Here is a 25,195-nt window from a genome sequence, read left to right as displayed (position 1 = left end):
CAGGACGGAAGAAATATCTTCCTGTGTCTTTATTTTATAGACTTCTGTAACAGCTGTTTTCCTATTTAACAAAGAAATTCTCACACTATGAAATGAAATTCGGTTAAAATGAAAAAACAGAAGATTGACAGCGAAAGTTTTGTGGTAGGTACGTAACCTGAAATTACTACAATTTTATTTATTTTCTATAGCTTGAATTAATTATATCCTTCGGATATGCGCATTTCTACATGCTCCTTGGGATTCCTGAGGCAAGCAGGCAGGCAGGCTGACGGCACTGAGCTGTTGGCAAACAGCGCGTCCTTGTTTCCTTTCCAGGCTGGGTTTCTGGAAATACGCTTTCGGTTTCTGTTACCCTGCTGTGATCTCTAACTTCCTATCCTATCTTGCAACAGTTTAACTTGATACCATATCTGATAAACAAATCAATGTCACTGCTGAAACAACATTATTGCTGTAAAATCTGTCACTCTGGCTATGTCAGACTGTTATTAACAGAGCAATATTAGCACAGCTTTACTTTCAACTGTACTAGGATCTCTCACAATCTGTTGTGAGATTTTACTTCAAAATAAACTCAGTTTAAACTCAACTAGTAGGGGGAGGAAGCACAATAACTGATGACAACCTATTGCTACTCTGTACCGTGGTTTTCTTCCAAACCTCATTTCAAGATATTTTTCATAAACCCCTGTCACAAATCAACAGAGAAGGAAGAACAAGAAAAAAAGGACAAGCTTCCCACATTGGTCAGTTATTACAAATATCAGCGATACTTTGTGCACCAGGCTGCATTTGCCACTGCACTGAAAACATGCATAAGGAAAAAGAAAACGGGAAAGGAACACTATTTGCAATGTATGTATCATCACAAAACAAGAGGCGAATGGGAGCACTGCTGTTGTACAACACTTTAACAATAATGAAGAAGGTCTGTTATTCCTGCTAACAGCTCTAACGGCTGGTGAGACCTATCAATGAATGAGAACAAACAAACAAAATTCCTGAAATGAATTTGTGGGCAAGGAGAAGGTTTTAACACAGTTCTGTGGGTCAATAACGACAGCAGCAGCTTCTACACTGCTGTAAGTAAAGTTTCACAAGCATTTTTTTTCAGATACAGCACTTTCTAGGAGTATATTTGCATGCAACTAAAATAAAAAAAGTGCTACTCAAATTATAAATTCATCTTCTGAAAGGATACCAAGCAAATATCAAATGGTAAGAAATTTCCACATTGAGTGAATCACTTCATTTCCTGTTTTTAATCAGGAATAAACCTTTACGTTTAATAATTTTGACCATATAACAATATATGCCTATAAATATGAAATGGAGCTATACAGGTCATCTGCAGTCACATTAAACATGGATAAAGCACCAAAAAAGTGCACATGAAAACAAGTTGAAGACATCTTTAAAAAATAAATGTATTCAGAAGCTTCTGACAAATCTTTCCTCGGTTGTACAGCTTACAATGACAATTCCAGAAGCAGTTTAAATAGAGTGGAATAAAAGTGGGAAACTTTTAAATCAGTCACTGAGACTTTGTGATGCCCCAATTTTGTTTCAGTCAAAAATCTCAAGTTTCTCCTACATCTTTAGTTTTCAAGTTAGTTCAGCTAAAAATTGGGTGTGGGTGGGGGGAGGGTGGGATAGAAGTCTTTGGAATTGTAGACAATCTGCCACAGAAACAGAATGTGCTCAAAATAATAGGATGTTCCTTCTTTTAATGAGGATAGGTCTTCACATCTTTCCCTGAAATTACAGGAAAAGACATATGAGACCACGCTGTTCTTCAGCTGAAGAGGGTCCTACCTTTAAGACAACAAAGCCAGTAATCAGATTTGGTGCCTGCGAGCAATGGAAGGTCGGACCTGAAGAGTAAACAAAAAACCTGGACTACTTGACTTTTCAAACCATAACTGAGTCCATAAAAAGAGGAAAAACTACTCCTATGAAAACAGGCTATTTTTAAAGCTGTTTCCTATGTTCAAGAATTAAATCTTGCTCTCACTACTCATTACTTTGTCTTACATACAGTAAAACCTCCACTGATCTTTAAGGCGAGACAGTTACAGGAATACTGGCTCCCATCCAGGATTTGAACAGGGATTAGACTTCAGTCTTCTTTTCGTAGCTATTTGCTTAGATTTTTTTTAACCTGAACTGGCTCACACTTTAATTAGAAATGAACAGGGTAAAATCGGTTATTACATTTAAGATTTGAACAACCAGTATTTACTTGAGGAATTACAACAAAATTGTGGACACAATCTCATTTTTCAATTATTTTATACTTCTGAATTTGCCAGGCATCACTTTCCAGTCCTTAGCTCTTGTCATTTTTTTCTCTGCTAATCAAAGAGCCCTTCTGTGACCCTTTATTTTCTCCCCATGAATGCATCTCTACAGTTTTAATCTTCAAGAAAAAGAGCCCGTTCAATCTCCTACTGTGACACACATAATTGTATTTATTCACAGGTAACCACAAAACTATATTTTTATCTGTACAGCACAATTCCCTATACCAATTGCTGAAGTACTGATTTGCCTGACACAGCTGTATGAATGCTAAAACAGAAACAACCTTGGTAAAGCAATCCCAGCATGGATGCAGTCCAGTTCCAACACTTGACAGATGTTTACTACCATATTTTCATATTTGTAAAAACAGAAATCATACTTTTTTCTCTTTTTTTAAAATTGAAAAAGCATGTTATGTGCACGTATTGAACTTGGAAGGTGCTCTGCCCATTCACAGCTGCTTCTTCTCCAGTAGTCTGCCTTAACCCGAGACATACGCCCATAGAAAACTACCACCACTTTATTTACCTCTCTTCCTCTCTTCCAGCTCCTCTAGGAACAAAATTATCCACCAAGAACGTAGAGCAACTGTGAGGTGAGAAGATGGCTTATTTAAATACTTACTTAGGAGAACAATATCTTAAGGGAGATTTAAGTCATCTAAATTGCAGATTATGCACATAAAATAAACCTATAATGCATCTACACAATTTTTTTTATCAACTAAGTAATCAAAACACACAAATTTGTTTGACAACACATATTTTCCATAAAAATGTAATTGACTATCATTAATTCAGCTTTACAGCCCTGAATTCTTATTTAAAATGAATTAAACTTCTCTACCACTTTTCTATAGCAGCTTTGTGTCTGACTTTGATTTCCACAGAAATACCCTGTTGCTCTTTCTGAACGTTGGAGCACCACAAGTTGGACTTTTCCCCTCCCCATTCAGTAAGGAGTTACAAACAAATGACTCCGGGAAGTTAGTACATGAGTGTAACATCCTCTTTATTTATTGCTGGATTACAAGGTGTCCTTACTTTATGGAAAAACAAACTACCTCACCTCCAAAAATAAAGCAAGAGCATTTACTGAAAAATCCTCCTATTTTAAATCATTATTAACAGTCTGGAAACCTGCATATTAATAAGATTATTCTATGATGTGTCCTTCTGGTTCTTGCCAGCCATGGATTTTTCTGCAATATTTTAAATTTATCATATCAATATATTTGTAATTCATTCAGTAGCGTTTACACATTGTTTTTCAATTATACTAGTTGCCTTTGCATTGTCATTACATTAGAACAGGCCTTAGCCAGGACTACCCTCTTTCTTGACTGCCAAAACGCCAGTATTTCACAGTCTAATGTAGTCTTCTCAGTGAGTTGTCACCTTTCAAGTTTGTCCAAACTACTCTTTCAAAAATGAAATATTAAGCACTGGGTCTATTCTCAGTTGCATCACCACTTGCCGCTCTGGCAACAAATGGCTTCCAAATCCAGTAAATTTATTTATTGTAAGAGAATCCAGAATAATGCTTCTCCTTGTTGATAATTCCTGTGTTAGAAATTGGTGATTTTTTACTACCGCCCATAGAGGACAAATAGTCTAGGCTCCCAACACCATCCTTCCATGCATCTCAGAAATATCCTCAGACAGCAATGCTACCACTTTTCTGGTTTAATTCGGTGAGTTGTGAAAGTAACTTCTTTTGGATTTTGTTAGCTGTCTCTCTGATCTATGCACATTTACAGATATTTCTACTGTAACCTCTCATTCTGTTACTCCCAAATGAATCTTCCTTGCTATCACCATTACTTGATCTTCTAGTGAGCATTCTAATCAAATGCTCACTTGTCTTCCTCGGTGATCACAAGTTACCTGTCCATTTCACCCATTTCTATTCTCTCTCTTCTCTCTGACCATTTCTGAATCCGACTGCTCAAAAGAAAAGGAAAAAAAAAAACAACTCTGTTTTATCAGACACTTACACAACACCGAAGTATTATTTCTGAACTAACCATGTTCTTCTTCAGTACAGCCACCAGGTTATGCACTAACAAATGCTTCAGTCCCAGCAGAAAGAAAAAGATTGATATTATTAACTGCTTCTCCAAGTTATTTCCTTGACCACTAATCAACTGATTTCACCATTGGCCATAGGAAAACAAAAGGAAGCACACAAGTACACGTCCTCCCAGGTACCGCAGCCAGCTTCCCTAGAAAAAACAGCTGTGACATCAGACCACACCTTCCCATGGCGAAGTGACTATCTAGTGACCTCAACCCAATGAGTCTGATCACCTCTGAGATCAGGACTCTGGCTCTGGAAGCACCAGCGTGCAGCTTACTATTGAATTTCCAAGTGTGTAAACGCTCAGGCAATGAAGAAAACAGAGAAGGTTCTAAATGCCAGTTCTACCAGAGCTTCAGTCAGTGCATACGCAGACCTGCCCAAAACATCATATTGTCATTTCTTGCAGAACCTCCACACAACCAGAGCTGTGTTCTTTCATATGTATCATCCTAGCTGCAAACGGTGTCAAATGCTACAGAACCGAATTTTTCCATACCAGTTGTCAGTGTCACTGAATTGTTTCTAATAAGTAGAGTTCTATCTCTCAACTGTTTTCTTGAGCTTTCATACCTATTGAAACGCAGTGAGAATGCGCGAGCACTCCATTTAGAGGTGACATCTCCCTGCTTTGCTGATATCCCTGTATTCACTTAATTTAAACTGTGTAATCCAACTTGTCTTTATCTCCATGAACACACACAGACACCTATGTGCAGATACCTTTTTCTTTGTTTATATACCATGTAAAATACACCACAAATTATTTTCAAACTCCGGCCAGCTATTCTTACTCTCTACAGTGTATTGATAATTTACAAAATGCAAAAAGATCATCTTTCAGAGATTTACAGCTAACCTATGTCTCTCTTCTCTCTCAGCCAAAAGTCATTATCTTAAACTCTTTTTGCAACTTTGGTGTGCACAATCTTTTTTTTAACTAAAACAACTTTTAAAGTCAGTGCACAGAAAGTTACTGGATTCAAAGGCAGACAGAGCCTGCAGGTATCTTTGGGTCTTGATAACTTTTGTATGTCACCTGGAAGCAAAAACCCACAGCTTTCATTTCTAATTTTAATTATGTAGTTTTATTTTTAAAAGTATGACTACCCAGTAACATCATACTTAGTCTCCAAACTCAAATATGCCCTAAGATCTCTACTAGTTACACAATTATGACTGTTTCAAAGTAATTAAAAATTGAAAAAAAAAAAATAAACAAACAAACCACCTCTGACGTTGTATTTTTCCTGTATTTGGCTGAACATAAGCATTCACAACCACAGGAGTATGTATGTTACTGGTTCTTCCAAATCCTTTAGTGTCTCCCCTCCCATGACACACCCTAGCCAACAACCACAAAAATACTTACTGTTCAAATGCTTAAAATGATCAAGGGTAAAGCAAAAATAAAGTCCAAACACCCTTACTAGCTGGGATACATCCTTCTGGTGGAGAGCATGTATTCCTTAACAACAAGACAGAAACAAGTTTGGTATAATTCCCCTCTGCTCTACAGAGATACTTTGAGAAACAGCAGGGGAATTTTGTTATTAGAGAAACAGAATGGAAGTATAGTTTTCAGATTTCAGAACCACACATTTAAATTCACTAATTGCAAAACAAAGAAACAAAATCTGGAAAAAACCTACCTTACAACACACGGCCTTTATATTTAAGCTCATTAATGAGAAAAGACAGGACAGAGTAATTACCAAGACCTTCTTCCACAACTGCCCTATTCTACCACTCTTTCTGCTCTTCATTTCTAACCAGTTCCTCTTCCAAAATTCTCAGCCCCCCTGTTTCAGCCTTACCCAGCCCAGGTGGGACTACAAACCCCTGGCTCTCAAAGCCCCAGACCACCTGACACATTACCAAAGCAGACGGGGCAAACACTACTTGTGCCTCGTGCACAAGACAGTACACAAGAGAGTTCAAATGCTAGTAACTCATCAGCTGCATGATTGGCACAGCTGCTCTGCTGTCCTGACAATAATTCCTCTCCTAGCAGAAAACACATTTTGGTAGTCTACCCCACGCCCCCTCCCCTTCCTCAGTTCTTGGGCACTATCATTTCTTGCCCACTGGAGTCCTCTGAACTGTTAAAAGCAAATAAATCAAGAGCTGTCAGGTCCCAGATTTTGCTCTGTACCTGCTGAAGCCTAACTTAGTGTAATATTGGCCTACAACCAAATCTTCCATACCTTAGATCATAACAACAATAGTAACTGATATGAATAATGAAATAGTAGCAATCAGGTTCAGAGTAACAGATGACACAGAGGCTGAAAGAGCAAAGCTTTCCAGAAATGTAAGGAACAAAAGGTGTGGACACCTGTAACTGGGAGCCAGAAAGGGCAAAGGACAGAAAATAGTCTTTGATGAGACTGGAATCTGGATAAAAACTGCTAGAAATACTCCATGTGCTACAGCAAAGGCAACTTGAACACACTGTAACTTCTGACACAGCCTTGCTAATGGGACATCAATAACATACCTCTCAGGAACAGGTTAACACCTCAAGATAGAAAACAGAGTACTAAACCCATTTTTAAATACGCAATATAGAGACCTCTGGCAACGTCTATATCAAATGCTCAATAATACAGCAAAATCAAATACTTCAAGTAGTTATAGCTAAAAGATTAGGCTCATCAAAACCAGAAATTAACTTAATGCTAACATGAAATAATAGTTTCACAATTTGAAACATATTTATGGTCACTTAAAGGAAACTAGGCATCGAGGAAACCCACCATTACAATTATACATGGATTCATTTTTTAGAGCTATATGCATAAAGAAAAATAAATTTCAAGAGATCAGAACAGTTAGAACTTTGGAAACAGTGACACAGCAATGAAACTACAATGAAGCTACATTAACAGAAAGCAGACTTTTAAAAACCTGAGGAAATGTAAATTCAAGCCCTAATAATTTAAAGGTTATGTTGAAAAACAAAATTCCAACACGATTTTTTTTCTCTTGTATCCAATCAAATTTAGTCTTTTCTCTGATGCACCTGTAATTATTTAGTGTCTTCCATTGAAAATGGTTAAAAAAAAATGCATGACAGAGATTAAACATACCAACTATCTACATAAAATGTTTGGTCTAACATAAGGTTTCCAAGCTACGAATCCTAATCACAGCAAAATGCAATTCAACGGCAAAATCTGTATGTTCTGTCTGCCTTGTTCAATAGAGGATAAAGAGGTCTTACGCTATTAGCCTCTTACTAACGATAAATTGCATTACGTTTTGCAAGTCATTTTGTTACATGCACATTAATTCAGTATCTTATAGTGAGTAGTTCAAATTAATGAACTTGTTATATACTATCAAGATTTTTCTGTCTTTATTTCAAAAGCCAACCAGAAATAAATTAATACCCATAGAAGCTTCTTAACGCTGCATAAACGGTCAAGGTGGCATAAAGTAACATGGCCCAGAACAAGATTGTTGTTTGCATAATTGAAACAGAGAAAGAAATAAGCAGGTGGTACAGCAACTACACAAGAGCACAAGGACCAGCTTCTACACTCATTACACAAAATACTCGGTTGTACATCATAATTCATGAAATAACGCAACTCAGCAGAAGCCTGAGTACCTCTTCCTTTCACATTAATTCACAATAAATCAAGTAGTGACTTTGGAAACATGAAGCCAGGAGCAATACTAAGGAAATAACAAGATCATCTTAGTAACCAAGAGGAATTTGTGTTAGCGCTAACTATCCATAGCTTGCACGGCACTCCTTTCCTTGAAAAGACAGACCAACTAATAAAACCAGAATCTTTATAAACACAGTAAATTGAGGCATTAAACATTTTTCAGCAGTTTTAATTTGGAAAAATTAAGCTTTTCTACAAAAATGAGTTCCCAGCTTCCAAACAGTTCAAGACTCTCTGTTTTAAATTTACAAATATTAAGGCTTTTAAATTATTTGTCTGTCTGCTTGCACCTTCCCACCAGAGAGGTTTTTTTGGCCTGGGATACTACAAATAAAACTTTGCAAAACAACTTTTTGCAAAATCTTCCATCTTATGGTAACAGAGCCTCAGCAGGGAAAACAAACAACACACGTACACAAACACGCAACTGAAAGGAACAACATGAAACCGATGAACATGGAGATGACACTCAGCTACAGAAAGGCACAGGGTATTTTAGCCCAATTTCAGTGCAGGTCTGGCAGTGTTACTGGTAACACCACCAGGGACAGAAGACAAATGTTTTAGCAAGGTATTTGCACTTACTGTGGATGCAGATTGTACCACCTGAAGCAGTGACATTCAAAAACAATGCAGATGGCTCTGAGCCAGTAATACAATTCAGTCATTCTCAGCAGGACTAATTACCCCAGGCAAAGCATCATGCTAGCATGGCCGTGTAATTTCTTTTAATCAAATCAGTTCACTTACCCCTACAGACATATGCTCTATGATTTTGGAGGATACTAGGTCTTGCACAAAGCAATAAATTGTAATGCATCCAATTCCTTAAGCAAAAGCACCACGAAAGCAACTTTTCCATCCAGATTCAAGTGTGTTGATTCTTATGAGAAACTCCACACGGCAATATTAATATCAACAAATCTGTCTGCACTGTGTACTAACAGTGAAAGACCTCACTGACATGACAGTAACCAAGTCCTTCCTCACTTTAATTGCAGTCAACACCAGATCTGGCTTGGCAATCATACACTCTAAATTTTTCCTTGGAATAGAGGGGGGAAAAAAAAAAGGCATTAATTTCATCACTGAATATGATAGAAGAAGAAGGCAGCAGTGACAGATAACTACCATAGTACCTATGGCAGCTGCCATAAAACAAATAAGTATGAACGCTTACTACTAAATTTAATCATTTCAGTTTTCAACAAATTAGAACTGTTGTTTCCCGAACACTGACTGGCAATGATTAGTATTTTGATAAACAAAAAACAATATTCATCATTGTTCCAAAATACTAAAAACTTACAGGAGTAAATTAATATATTTTAATATATTTCTTAAAAACAGTTAGGTCACTGAGAAACAGAGAGCTTCCCTTCCTTCCTGGCAAAGGAAAAGAAATTAGATACACGACATCTACATTCACAATAGTCAGCACCACCTTCCTTTTCCTGCTCACTGCATTCTCCTGGAGAATATTGACATAATAGTTTTTGAGGGTCAATTTATGCTGCACTCCAGTAACATGATGAACTGTGTGAAGTTAACTTGAATGTCAGTCACAACCAGAAGAGAAGTAATTGTGTCAGAGGGGTGAGCTGAAGGTCTTTGAGGAGATTTATCTATTTCATCTAAAGGAGTGATAAGAACAGGCTGAACTAAAGTGATGGCAGAAATTTTCCAGTCACATTATCCTAATACTCCAAGAAGTATCTGGGCACAGCGCCCAACAAACCAACTTGTGCAAAGAAAATTTTATATCAAGCAGACCAATTAAGAAAAAAAAAAAAAAAACAACCATACCATATCACACCAAAAATAAAATAAAATAAAGAAAAAACAAACAAAAAAACCCACCACCACCACACACCAAAACTTCTCTATAACACATTTTCTATTTACAGAGCTGCAGGTGGAAGCATCTCAGAGAGAAGCAAAGGACTGGCACCAGGTCAGCTTACTCAGCCCTCCTGCTTCAAGGCAAAACCACCTGTATCTGAACTATTCCTGATACGTGTTTTGTCTAAACTGCTTTTAAAAAAGCTTCAAATACTGACTTCACAGCTCCTCTGAAACTACCATTACTGGCAGAAACCTCTCCCAACATTTTAGATAATTGTTTTTCCCCTCATTTCAGGCTCATTACTTACTGTTTCAATCACAGTGGATATGGAGCCATTTAGTCCTCGTTTGAAAAACTTTTACTTAGCTAAAGAATGTTACTCTGCCTCTCAGACCCTTCTTCTCCAAACCAAAGAAGCAAACACTTTCAACTCCTCCACTCACCCCACCACCATGACTGCTGTAATTAGGACTTTCTCCAATTAACCTACCTCTGCCTTGAATGAAGTGCCTCTGAAGAGACTTGATACTCCAGCACGAATAAAAGGTTTGTTTCAAGTACCTTGCCCACAACACCCTTATAAAGATCACTACAAATTTCATTGCCGACAATATCATGCTGCTACAACACAAATGAACAAGTGGCTTGCACTCAATTTGTGAGGAACTCTCAAGCCTCTCTGCAGAGCTGTTATCCATACAGTCATTTCTCCTCTTCCTGCTGGTAACTACGATTATTTATTGCTGGGACTTTGCACTTGTCTGAAAGACAAATGAAACCAGTTCAGCTAAGACGTACCTCCAATTTGCTCAGAATATTCTTCATTCTAACCCTGTTTCCCAACATACTTTCCATTCTTCTCTGCTTGATTATTACTTGTAAATTTAATAAGGATATACCATATTACATCACTCAAATCATTAATGAAAACATTAGCCAGTTGCAGCATACATTTTAACGAAACCCCACTTGATATATTGCAGGGCAACAGTGAACTTTGATGATGAACTTTGGGGTACAGCTTTCTCAAAACTTCTGCATTCATTACACAACATTTTCATCAGGATTATTTGCTGATCCTGCTAGTGTGACATGGTGTCAAGAGCCCTATTTAAATCAAACTACAAGACAGTCATTGATCTCTCTAGTCCTAGGATGTGTTATGCTGCCAAGAAAATACGGTTGGTTAAACAGGATTCATTCTTGATAAATCTATGTGGCCTACTATTTAATAGCACTTTTATATTCTAGACTCGTACAAATTTTTAGTTTGAGTTGTCTAAATAAAATAGGAGCCAATGACTTCTGTTTTCAATAAAGCAAGCTCTCTGGTCCCCTGGAATCTCACCTCTTCCCCCCAGGAGTCCCCAAAGATGACCACTAAGAACAATGAGATTACTCTAAAAGGCAGCTGAGATACAATAGGATCAATATACATATTGTTTATATTTGTATTTATAAATATTTATAGACATACACATATAGACATGCACACAAAGGAACACGCTCTCCTTTCCACAGAATAGGTCCCTGTTTTAACAGGAACAGAGAAAAAGAAGAAAAAAGACTTCTTAGATATATAATATTTGGACAGATCTTGCTCTATTTAATGTCATAAGCATTTTCAAAGACAGTGAAACCACAGACCAAATGACATTACTACAACACAGAACTACAAGAACAAAATGTAAAAAGAAACAGTGAATTTTCACAAAGAAATTTAATTCTCTCACTCTATAAAGCATTATTTTGTATTATTGTATGACACAAACTGGGTGATGAGCTGCAATACTATAGATAACTCCAGTCTTTACAACGGTGTTCCCTTTCAGTGGAAACTCCAGGGTATTACATACAGTAGGAATACTAGAAAAGCACACTGCAACAGAGAAGCCTCAGCACTGGATGAGACAAGATCCCACCAACGCAATCCCCATAAACACAGGCAGATGAGGTCATTTCCCTCCTCTCATTTCCTCCAATTTTGACTCTAACAAATATATCAGCTATACCCAGGCTTTTTCTTGTTTAAATTACATCATGATCCATCTTGTTTACCCTAGAAAGGTCCTACATCCAATTTTTTCTAGCCTCCACAAGAGAACTTTTCAGGCCCAAGACCACTGTCACCCTCGTGCAGATGTCCCTCGTTCTGGAGTGCACTTTAGAAGACAGTGCTACCACCACCTACATTACTCCAGCTACAAAGAGGCCATCTAGGCACAGCCAAATAACTTCTTTCAAATTATATTTACCCAGTGTCAAGCAGATCCAAACTAATTGCAGTTTGCTCCATCCAAGCTACACTTCTCTACAAGGATCATCAAAACTGAGCTTTATTTCTTTGAATTTCCCTTAAGGCTTCTATGGTCACATTAAGCCTAAATAACTGTAAGCTAAAAAACTGTGTAGGCTTTGCTCCCTCTTTATAAAGAACACAATACATACGTGGGGCTTTCTCCATTTTAGCTAGACTTCTGTAACCAACAATATTTTGTCTTTTTTCTAGAATTATTTAGCTTTAAAGTAAGGTCACAGTCCTATCTCACCTCATTCTCTCTTCTCAAAAGTTACAAGACAGGCATTATTGTGCTGGAGAAACTTCCACATTGAAGAGACCCAAAACCGTATTTCAACAGACCCCTTCCCCTTCATTTTATGGTTGCACAGCTCAGTCACAGACTAACTCTGAGTTTGCAAAAGAGTGAAATTATGGCTGCTGCAAGAACCTGCCTAGAAGTATTATATGCTCACAAGGTCATTCAAGCAAATAAATTCATTTGCTGTGAAATAAATTATAATACAATCACATATAGAGGCTAAGAGCATATTATAATTAAAAGAACTCTAGGCATTTATATGAATAATGATGACATCATCTATAGGTATTTAAGAAGCAAAAGAGATAAATCCTTTGTCCAGAGCCAGCCCTGTAACTGACAGATGGAATTAACAACCTGCCCACAGCCAAGCCAGCCATTTACTGCACAACCAAGAGATTTTTACCTTCATCCGACCAGTCACTGGCCACTGTCGCCGACTGTGATTTCTGCACACCCATAGAGAATACAGCAGATTTTTTAATACCTGCAGAATTTCTCCTGTGAAAGGGAACTGTATACAATGTACCATTTTCTTGTCACATTCTGTTGTTTAAACTTGCTTAGCAATGTTTTTCACTTTATAAAATATTTGTATTAAAATATCACCAAGGAGCATAGTCAGGGCATGTAATTCACTGCATCAGACACTGTGTGACATTTGAATATGCCATTTGTTTTACCTGTACAAACACTGACTTGGATTGTGTAGTATGAAGAATCACCACTAGAGAAGCAACTAATAGCTTATTCAACAGACTGTCACGACTCTGTTTCTACTTTGGCAGAGAACCCAAACAAGTGTGTTGGGAGGTTGTCCTGATTCCACCTGGGACAGAGTTAATTTTCTTCCTTGTAGCTGGAAGCTGGCTCCAGCTCTGCTCAGCTGTTACTAAAACAACCCTGCCATCAACATTATTCTCATTCTAAATCCAGAACACAACACAGTGCAGTGCTCACAAAGGGTCAAGGACTTTTCTCCTCCTCACACCACCCACCAGCGAGGGGGCTGGGAATGCACAAGAAGTTGGGAGGGGACACAGCTGGGACAGCTGACCCCAGTGACCAAAGGGATACTCCACACCATATTTTGTCATGATCAGTATACAAATTATGGGGAGATCTGGCCAGGGGGGTGCTGCTTGGGGACAGGCTGGTCATCAGGTGGTGAGCAATTCCATTGTGCATCACTTATTCTGTATATTCTTTTACCATTATTATTATTATTATTTTGCTTCCCTTTTCTGTCCTATTAACCTATCTTTATCTCAATGCACAAGGTTTACATTTTTCTTCTGATTCGATCCCTCATCCCACTGGCAGGAGGAGTGAACAAATGGCTATGTGGTGTTCAGCTGCCTGCCTGATTAAACCACAACAGGGGTGGAGGAGTTGCAGAAGAAAGTTTGGGGTTTTATATATATATACACACACACACATTAATCACATTTAATCTCTAAAAATTACATAGGGAATTGTTTCTTCTTACTGCGCCAAAGTGGGAAGTTAACTTCAAAGAATGTAAAAGTCCAACACAGAGGAATTTTACATCTACTTTAATTTTAAGTAGTGAAAATATTACCAAATGCTTTCATACTAAAGTTCCTAACATCATCCACTGAAGCTGGAGATCTGCAGGCTGCTAGCAACTTAACAAAGTGTCCAATATAAAAAACACTTCGCAATAAAAGCTACTGTTTTTTGTAGTTCCTCTGACTGACCCACGTTTCTATATAATTCCAAGATTTTCTATTCTTTTTATACCTTTTCCCATCACTGCAAAATGAACTTCAAGGCACAACTAAGTAAAAGCTGTAAGTGAACTAATATAGATCTGCAGAGGAAATATGCATTGGATACATATACCCAAATGGGCACACACGCATTTGTGTCCCCCAAACATACATACAGAGAATAACAGCAGATAAAAATAAATGGCCAGTTATACCAAGATTCTACTGATAATAACCTGTAAGCAATAAAAGGTATATTATACCATAAAAAGTGCAAAGCTTTCACAGTAATAACACAGTGCTGCTGATTTCAACAGAGCAGAAATTACATTGGACCACACGCACAACAGAAAGGTAACAAACAATGGGAAGAATTTTTCCCTGAACGAGAGATAAAAAGGATATTCAAAAACATCTGGCTAAACTCACAAACTAATATTAATACTGGCCATGATCCCCAATCCAAAAGCAAGCCTCCATGACACAGAGCCCCCTATCCAATACCAGGCTTTCACACTATTCAGGTCTACCACCTATATACTACCATCAGATGCTGTAGTACTTCCCAAGTCCTCCCAAAGCTTTTGCATCTCACCATTGAATAACCAATGCCCAGTGTCTTCTCCCCACGCCTCCCACCCTTCCAACACCATCACATTTCCTCAACCTCAACCCAAGTCACCACAGCTTCACTGCTCTCCTGCCCCATGCTGCTGTCACCACCACCCCCCAAGTCTTGCACACATCCCAATGTCTTCCAAGGCCAGAAGTGCAAAACACTGCTGACCTATGCACACCCCAAAATCCAGGCTCCCTGTAACACATACCCCTGCTCCTGACTCCCGCTGCAGGACCCTGAGCTGTGTTAACTCCAGCCACTGTACACCTTCCTCCTCTCCGAACAAAGCCACCCATACCCAGTAACCCACCACACCAGCCACTCCTCAGTGGGGTGTTCCCACCCCTTGGGTGCCAGGTGCCATGGCCAGCTGGAGGCAACGAGAATTTGCATCAGGTGGGCAGCAGAGGATAGCACAAAGAACAGAAAGCCAAAACAGGTAGGAAGAATGCAGATGGAGAGGTAAGAGAGAAGAAAGGAAGACACCAAGGAAAGAAAAGGAGAGAGAAATGACAGTAGACAAGGTATTTTATCTGGTCATAAACCACCCAGAATTAAGGATTAATTAAAGATTAAATTAAGGACCACAAGCTTTGGCTCTCCCCTATGGTCTACAGAATGAAATTTGAAACTGCTTCCTAAGGGGACATGCTTCCCTTCATCTTTAACAATAATAATGACTCAGACTTCTCTAAGCTTCAGGAAAAGACCAAGTATTTGAAAACAGGAAGACGGGTTGAGAGAGTTGGGGTTGTTCAGCCTGGAGGAGGCTCTGAGGAGACCTTATAGCACCTTCCAGTGCCTAAAGGGGACCTACAAAAAATCTGGAGAGGGGCTTTTTACAAGGCCATGTAGTGATAGGACAAGGTGTACTGGTGTTAAACTGAAAGAGAGTAGATCTGGATTAGATATAAGGAAGAAATTCTTCCCCATGAGGTGGTGGGGCACTGGAACAGGCTGCCCAGAGAAGCTGTGGATCCCTGGCAGTGTTCAAGGTCAGGTTGGACAGGGCTTTGAGCAACCTGGTCTAGTGGAAGGTGTCCCTGCCCATGGCAGGGGCGTTGGACTAGATGAGCTTTAAAGGTCCCTTTCAACCCAAACCATTCTACAATTCAAAAGACCGTCACACTTTAACACAGGAAAGTACAAGCTCTTTTTTTTTAATGGTGAAAGGAATGGAAAAAAGAGAGGAAGGAGGGTAATAAAAGGCATTTTCTTTAAAAGAAATAAATCCTAAAAACTACACAAGATCAACGTCTCAGATTTTGCCATTAAGTTGTACTAATTATTTGAACAGGATCTAGCATTCAGATTAATCCCACAAGACTTGTAATTCAGACAGTTAAAAGACGGTATTACTTTATATATTCTGAAGATGTGAAGGGAGACCAAAATGGAAAGAAAATAAAAAACCAGAAAAAAATAGAAAATTAGAAAAAATATTCTATCTTAGAATGCTACAATTGATGCTAAAGTACTCTAGTCAAACTGATATACTAAATAAATATATAAATTTTCCATTTGCAACACAGCATCTGCTAATTATAAGACTAGATCATTGTCTAATAATTTTTTGATTATATGCTATAAAAAGAGCAGTGACAAATATGGACAATAAACCTCAGGATGATTCTGAATGTTTGATAGTTCAGCCCTCCCACAACCTATTTTTGGAAGCTTAAATTTGAATACCATTAAATCAAAGGAGAAACAGCTGGCAACACCATATTCAACACCAAGGGCTGATCTCCAAGCTGGAGGAGGCTCCTCCCTGCGTCCTGCAGCACACTCTGTAAGTACCTGAGTTAGCTCAAGAACGAAAAACAATCTAGCAATCTAACACGAGCCACATGAGAACTATTTCATCATTCTTCCTAGAAGCCAATAAAATACAGGATAAATTAGTCGCTACTGCAGCAGAATGCTTCCAGTGTCTGAATCAGGTCAGGTATCTGTATATCACATCACATATGGCTTTCATAAAGGTCACACGGCCAATAATTTTCTTTTAGAATATAAACTGTAATTCAAACTATGCCTTATTGTAGTGCAATTTCTTCCAAAAGCTCAATATATATCTGCTGCCTCTGAAAGCGATTTATACAAACACAAACCAATAAGAAATTAATTTCATCACAAAAAAAAATTGTTGCCCAAAATAACATGTTCTTACCATAGAATTTTCTTGTTAATAAATACCCTTCTCTAGAGAAGTCATATGAAAAAACTGAAAGTACTAATGAGTTCTGTATACGCCATTTCTCAGTTCCAATCAGGAAGCAGACAGCAAGAACCACAGTAAAAAGTTTTGGGAGTTTCTTTGTTTTTCAAGCCAAACACTAGTGTGAGCCACAGGAATGCAAGCTAAAAATGCCTCTAAAAGGAACTAAGGACTCACCAAGTTCATTGAGACTCTGGGCAGCTTTTGTTATCTCTCTGCTTCCTCCTTGCAGTTGTCCTTGAAGCCTCTTACTGAGATACAAGATGCGTATTATCCTCCGCAGCAAGTCACAGGCAGCCTGCAGAGAAATCACAGCATTAGGGGATATTATCGGTACCTTATGATCACATAATATTAGGCCTCAAATATGGAAATATTTTAACCAAAAAATGAAATATGAATGTGAATAAAACCAACGAACTTTAGAAATATCTTTTTTCAGGACTTTTAAACATGATTTTATGCAATATAGACCAATAATTTCTAAAGCTGGTAATTCCACTCTCAGGGCTACTGAGATTTTGTTGTCATCACTATTAAAAAAAAGGAAACTCGAAACCCTATGAGAGAGACATGTTCTATTTCTAACTAGAAATGAGCTTTATTTGATACTGTGCATCTCTCCTCAGCACTCCTCCCCTCTGTAAGCTTTAGTAAAATTAAGAAGTTGGCCTTGCCAATCAAATATTGATCCAAAATAAGCTAAATGGCAGCACACACTTCAGAGGACAATAAAACTTAAAGGCTAAATTGTTGTTACAGATATGGACTATTACAGCAGAAATACATGTAAAAACTCATCTTCAGCAAAACTTTCATAAGGCCAGTCACCTTCATTCAGCTAACTGTTAGTTCACATTCTTTCATAGATTTATTGAAAAACACAGCATTCTTGGCTAAAAATTAAAAAGACAGATGCATATGTAAATATTCAGGATACATTTGTGTATATTTTTGTTAGCAACAATGTAGAATAAAGGCATTGCTGACATCTAAATCAAACGTAATAGTTTATTCATTTTTCACTCAACTAAGATCTTGAAAGAGGTTTTCTCCTCCTACATAGTAAATAATTGAGACAGAGAAACAGTAGGAATCACATCAAGTGTAGAGTTCCTCTAGGGTTGAATTGGGTCACTGGTGTTAGGAGGTACAGGCTATAGGAACAACAACATTCTGGAGTGGACAAGATCTAAACTAGAATTAGAAATGCAACCCAGGAGAAGTTAAAAAAGTATGTGGATTTCAGTACAGTTAATATTCAGTGGACTGCACAACTCGTCAGTCTCTTCCCTCTGCCAGCACAAACCAATCAAATCACAAACATTTATAGTTTAATTTTATTAAACATCTAGACAGAACAAAAAGGAAAAATCAGAAGAAGCCCCACTGAGGAAAATCACTAAAAGCACGCTTACTCTCGCCGCCTTTGGCTCTGTATCACACAGTCTGCAGTGCAAGTTTCCTAAGCATTCTAAGACAATTTAACCACATGATTTCTATTACCATTAGGGAGAACCAAGTGGGGCTTATCCTACTTTGAGAGATTAACGTATTAGTTTTTATTAATTCATTCGTTTAATTAGAAAAATCTTGATCCACATATCACTTTCATCCTGAAGAAATTTAGTTCACCGATATGAATCAAAAATAGCTTTTTATATAGCGCACTCTGCTTCGCCAGATAAGAGGGCATAGTATTACTACTTTGTGTTCAAATGTAATTACTCTCTCATCCAACTGTGCAGTTTTCCCCAGGAATTCAACTTCAGTTATCTTCTGGCCTTATTTTACTTTATATGCCAAAGACCATTTATTTTCCTTATCTCCTATGCCAAGAAACAATCTTTTAAAAGGCCTATCAAACTCAATAAGAGACAGGAAAAGGTATATTTAGACACACGAGTGAACTTCTGGCCCAATGAATTAGGAGGAGAAAAATCCAAAGACACTGAAGATGCACTGAACTTCACAGTGATTGCTACTGCATTGCGTCCTTGACAAAGATTCTCTTTCACCCAAGTATTTCCAGGTACATGAGGTGCTTGACTTAATAAAACTTTTAGTCACTGTAAAAGAATGTAATATATGAGGCCCGTGTAATGGAAACAAAAATGTTTTTCTAATATTGGAGTTGTTCACAGATGCTAGATCCTCTGACCTGCCTATCTGCATAACAGAAGTCTGAATTAATTCTGGAAACGTTGCTTTCCTGAGGTGGTACAGTATGCTTTTCTAAAAGAGAGGCTTTTATCCAAGAAGGAATGAATTCCACTGTTCAAGCAAGAATTAATCTGGAAGAGGCCAATAGCTTGAGCTAGTCCCAGTGGTTTTAGTAAAATTAAAAATAAAACCCAATTTTTATGCATATTACATGCTAGGTATCTCCTGAAATTTAAAGCAACATATCAATACTAACAGATATTATTTCTACAATTCAAGAACTCAAAAAGCCTCTCATTTTGAATCTCAAATTAATTTTAAGAAATTCTTGAAAGAAGACTTAATTATAAGGACAGGACCATTTGAAAATGTGCCGGTGCATAGCTCAAACATGCAATTGCATATATCTGCTAAATCATAATGTAATTGAATGTATATGCAACAGAAGCCTGAAGAAAGATGAGACAGTCCACTATCTTCAAACTACAGTTATGGTAGCACCAGGATGAAATCTGCTACTAGTGAACATTTTAAAGAGAGAATAAGTTTAAAATACAGAATTATTCTTTTTTTTAAAAAGGTTTTTAAAATTTGGCTATTGTAAGGATTTTTAAACACCGAGATATCCAATTAACAGAGCATGTAGAAACACTTGTTTAAACAGAGCTGCACAGAAAATAACCCTCTGAAGGACAAACACTCTGTCTACCTATTTCAGCTGTTAAATATTCCCATTTAGCTTGTGATCTACTATGGGAAGACTCAGGAGAGGACAGCATGATTTAAAGTAGGAAGTAAGCTTTGTGAGTCTGTTGCTCCCTTGGGATGTCATGAAGCTCTCAGAGCAGAATGAGACATAATATACACAAGCACACAGCAGAGATTTAGAATTCAGGACTAGATTTGAAGTTTGACAATGAATCTGCAGTGAGAATGTTTATGAAAAAGCCAGACTATATTAAAAACAATTAAGGATGGCAAAATCCAGCTTTATGGAAGCCAAATATTCCTTCAGTTTGTGAGCAGTCCCACAGCAATCAATGGAGAAGCACTGAAATAATACCATCACGAGTACAAGAGGCCCTTAAACACCACACTGGTCAGCAAAACATACCTGCCAACCCTACAGATTTTGACAGCATTTTGAGCAATTTCGTGTCATAAGCCCTGCCACCATCAGGAAAGGAATTGTTTGCTGCGCTGTTGCCCTTCCTTCCTGAACAAACAAGTCAGCCAGGTAGAGACACGCCAGAGCAGAGCCTCTCGGAAAGGCAGGAGGACTGAGATTTCAAAGGCCTGTTGACTCAGCTCTCCATAAGACCAGCTCCATTTCATAATTCAGAGGTCCTGACCCTCAACTTGTCCCAGCAGCGTAGTGCAACATAGAGCACTCATTATGTATCTGACAAAGCAAGAAGGGACAGCAGCTCTCATGCCAAGGATGGACTCTCACTGGCAGAGAAGCTGGAATCATCATTCCTCTTTCTACATTGAGGCAAGTGGATTTGGACGCTAGGAAGTGTACCTTAGCAGGCTCCCCTTGCCCTGCACATCTTTTTTCTGACTTAGAGCTAAGAAAAGCCAAATATTACTAATTCCCTGGCATGGGCTGAGTAATGCTGACCCTGGATGCATGCTGCTTTCACACCACAGGAAAATCCATGTAACTCTGCTACAGCAAAGAGGAAGCAAAGAGCATCCAATAAACATTTTCTAAGTTCAGGGACTCATTCTTCTCAGACATCCTTCTGCAGCTTGTTTTTGAATAAGCCAGGACAGAAATTATCTTCATCTTTAGCTCCAAATTCCCATAACCCTTTCCACAGCTGCAACATACACCAGAAAACAAAAAAAAAGAACTGCACCTAATCTGCCACATGTAAGTCACAAAAGTTCTGCCCAGTGGCAGAAACAGTAACAGCTGGAGTTGAAAGGAACAGGAGAAGCAGCTGGACAGATTGGCTGAACAGTGTTAAGAGCCTCCTGCTGAACTTCACTGCTACTGGAAGTAATGCAGAAAATAGAAGTTCAGCCAAGAGACTACTGCAGCTGCTCCAGCAGCCCCCAGACTGGAAACTGCACAACAGTTTGCAGGTTCATCGACTCTGCTGTACGACAGCAGTCACCTGCAGATGGCAATCAGCTGGAGTGTATACCCACAGCTCAAGTGTCAGCTACTGAAAGACAAATTCCTAGCTCTGCAAAGCCAAGGTAAACTTGTGAAGACAACAGTTCAAACAATAATTCATTAAACACTTGTGGATTTGGAGTTGTGCTTGCTTGTCAAACCATAAACTGAATAGAAAGCAGCTACATGACTGAAGATGTATGGAATCGTTTTCAACTAATAGAAAATTAAAAATGGAAGTGTTTCACACTTATCTCACCATCACTGTGATAAGTTCTCTCCCACTGCTATCCTCTAACAGAAATTTACATTCTCCTGTAGTCTCCACTTATAGTCAAAAGTCAGGGACAAGTATGTACCTGAGCTTATAAAACTCCAGAACAACAACTGGCACTGTAAATTGCAACCTGACTGTTTTTAAAGATTTAACTCCCAAACTTTTTATTAAGCAGCAGTCAAGCATGCATTCACTTAGAGCAGAAACGCCCCTTCTACACAATGGTACCATAACATTAAATACCCAAATTACACAAATAATAATGAGAATCTAATTAATCTGTACTCAGATAACCCTTCCCTCTTCCCTCCATCTCTACAAAAACTCAAATAATGCAAAGGGCAGTTTCCTACTTTGCAATAAAAAGCACTTCACAAAAGCTCATGAAGAGACACACAAATACTGATTTTCACTGAGAAATATTAACGACGAACTACCCGCTACTGGAGTATGAAAATTCCACCCACATCTGACAACTGGGAAACAACACACATTCAAAAAGATTTTTTTTTAATACGTTTTTAATACAACTTACTTGAAGTTTTGCTAGCTGAGCTGTGCGAGACACTATTTTGTTGTAGGGGTCAACAATTTTGACTCTAATTCTAAAAGTAAAAAGATAAATTTATTTATAGCAGTATTAATAACATCATAGAACAATCAAGAATTTATACTTTCTAATCATATAATGAATGGCATACCTATCAACAGTACTTTGTAGAGCACCAATCCTAGTCTGCATCATTTGAAGGACACCTGCAAAATAAAGAGATTTTTTACATGAACACTTGTAAATTATAGGAAGAACTATTCTTCAAGTCATAGTAACTACTGTGGACTACTTTAGCACATAAAAAATGTTTCCCCCCTTGCAACAAAGAATTCAAACAGATTGAAAGGAGTAAAGCACAACATATTTGGAAATAAACTGAGCCTGCAGTAGGTCACTTAGAATGCTATGGAAAATTTATTGGTAAAGAACACAAACCTACAGAAGAAATATCACTCTGAAATTCATGATATGTTAACTTTCAAACATCTTGCTTTAAATATTGTATGATGATCAGGACTGCTGTTCAAAGGCATATAACCTGCTACAAACACCTAAATATGATATACAAAAATGGCACAAACTATTTAACACTATTTAACATAGTGACTAGACAGTTCAGAGAAACCAACAAAGAGGACTGAGAAGACAATAAATTCTATGTTAAAGTTTTCTTCCTGTGCATAAACATCTTTAGCAAAAATTAAGGTATCAATGTCATCATGAGGTCATCTAATTTAGATGACAAACAGAGCAAAGTACCCTAATCATGTTTGTTCCAGATTAGTTTGGCAAATCAGCACAACGAAAGCCTACAAGCATGTTTGTTCTTTTCTTGTTAAATTGCAAACAAAGTAGTCAAGGGTAGCAGTCATTTTTGCAATATGGAATCAGCCTGCTGAGAATTTCATTAAGTTACGGATACAGAGGCCTATGAAATTATTTTTGTTCCAGTTATTGTAGGATTGTACTACATTTTTGTAAAGCCCTGTTTACAAGTATGTCATTATTAAATTGGATAAAACTACCCATACAGTAAGATGGAAGGTAAACATAACTACTGCTAATAGTTTTATTCAGCTTGTCCTGTTGTGGGACTGTATCTCACATATTTTGTATAATTATGCCAACTCCCATCTTCTCCATATTTCAGAATGATTAGCTTGGCTTAGTGACAGACTCAAGAGTTCTCTAACATTTATACATGGAATGGTAGACATGCAATTCTCACACATCAGAGGATGAAGATAAGAGATACAGTGAAAAGTTGGCAAAATAGGCTGAATTTTCTACTCTACATTGCAATAATGGGGGAGGGCCAGTCACATGGCATTGCTCCATCTATGACTGACACTGCTGTAGAGCATACAGCAGGCCTCTGGCCAGAAGGCAGAATTAGGATGGGTGAAAAGGCAATCCAACCCTTCCATCTGCTGCGTAAGATACAGGATGATGCTATTTAGCCTATTTTGAGCTAGCAGGTAGCTCAAGATATCTACTGAACTGCCTACAGACAGAAGAGAGTCTGTATACCATATCAGTATACCATTAAAATAAAGTCCACAGACCTAAAAAAGAAAGCACTCAACAAGTTGGGTATATTGACTTTAAATATTTAATGAGATTCACTTTCACACATCCAAATGATTGTGCATACTGTGAATTAGTTCCATCACCTTCACTTACTAACTTTCTCGATAAACATACCAAGAGACATGTGTTTCTAACTCCACAATTAAAGTTTCTATTAACATCCATTTTTTCTTTTTCTTATGAATGTTGACTAAGTGTTTATTCTACAGTAACCACATAACACGCGTAGCACAAGCAGGGCAAAGATAAGCAAGTTCTGCAAAACTTAAAGCATCATCTTTGTGTGCACAGACTATCTCAATGCAGTTAAGATTATGTTTTAATGCCTCTTTGGTTAAGATTTGCAAACTGTGGAACACATACTTAGGCAACATGAACAAACTTGGTACTTACAACAACGGATATTAATGTTCCAACAAAATCAAGGTTATTTAGAAAAATACCTTAAAAGGCTTAAAAGACCTGATTGCTAAAGTTGCTCAGAACTGATTATCAAAATACATTTCCCTATGAGTTAGTTACTCCAGAGAAGTAGCAGCCAAATCTTCTCCCTGGAGCTCCACCTACTGACATCAAAAAAAAAAGATGCCACATGTTACTCCTCAGAAGTAAGATCCATAGCCTTAAGATTAGGGGCCAAAGTTGGCAGTGAATGACATTCCCTAAACACAGATTAAAAGTGCTTCCTCCACTATAAGAAATAGCAAGCACAATATAACAGTACCTACCTTCCAGGGATTCAATTCCAGTTGCTTGGGCCAACAGGTCTTCATGTCTTGCAACAACCTTAAAAAAAACCAGAATAGAGAAATCAACACAGAAAAATGGGGAGGTGTGCCCAAAAGGACTAATAATATTATCATATTCCTACATTAGGCATTAAAGTCTTATCATACCTATTATGCATTAGGTACGCACAGGAAAAAGCAAGCAAACCTTAAAGATTAAAGGGTTTTCAGAACACGTTTTAATTCACAAAAGCAGCAAGCTCAGAATGAAAAGAGGGTCAGTAACTGCAGCGTAGCTGACATCTTAATTAAAGCCAGCAGAGCAATCACATTTCAACACACCATGTATAATAATAATTGTAAATGTAAGCTTAATAATAACAGAGTAATAATGTATATTCACATTTTACATATTTTCTATTTATGACATTTAGAAGCTAGTTCCCAAAGAATTTACCAATTGGGGCAGGGGGAGAGAGGAAGAAGGTTTTCAAACCACAAACTTCGCAAGTGTTTTCATTGCAAGGTCCACTGTGGATGCACAGTGTTTCTATAGATTTTACCAAAAAGCCTCCTACTATCCAAACTCAAAAGCTTTCCTGAAGGTGTGGAGGTGTGCTAACAAAAGTTGTATTTCCCCAACTAAAGGTAAGCCTAGGCTACTCTCCAGC

At 37.9% G+C, this 25,195-nt stretch overlaps 1 protein-coding gene across 2 annotated transcripts in view; it reads right to left on the bottom strand.

Annotated features, from left to right (window-relative positions):
* COG5 (component of oligomeric golgi complex 5) overlaps window positions 1-25,195 on the bottom strand; it is a 189,039-nt gene that overhangs the window by 162,295 nt on the left and 1,549 nt on the right. For both annotated transcript variants that reach the window (XM_065049026.1, XM_005498123.3), the window contains exons 3-6: window positions 24,525-24,582; window positions 22,355-22,409; window positions 22,189-22,258; window positions 17,263-17,383 (exon numbers count right to left, since the gene is read on the bottom strand). In XM_065049026.1, coding sequence (XP_064905098.1) covers window positions 17,263-17,383; window positions 22,189-22,258; window positions 22,355-22,409; window positions 24,525-24,582 — 304 coding nt within the window. The remainder of the gene's footprint in view (window positions 1-17,262; window positions 17,384-22,188; window positions 22,259-22,354; window positions 22,410-24,524; window positions 24,583-25,195) is intronic.

This window comes from Columba livia, chromosome 1 (genome assembly GCF_036013475.1).
Source record: "Columba livia isolate bColLiv1 breed racing homer chromosome 1, bColLiv1.pat.W.v2, whole genome shotgun sequence".
Classification (NCBI taxonomy): domain Eukaryota; kingdom Metazoa; phylum Chordata; class Aves; order Columbiformes; family Columbidae; genus Columba; species Columba livia.
Note: the sequence above shows the minus strand (reverse complement) of the source record. Positions and strands in the feature narration are given on the sequence as shown.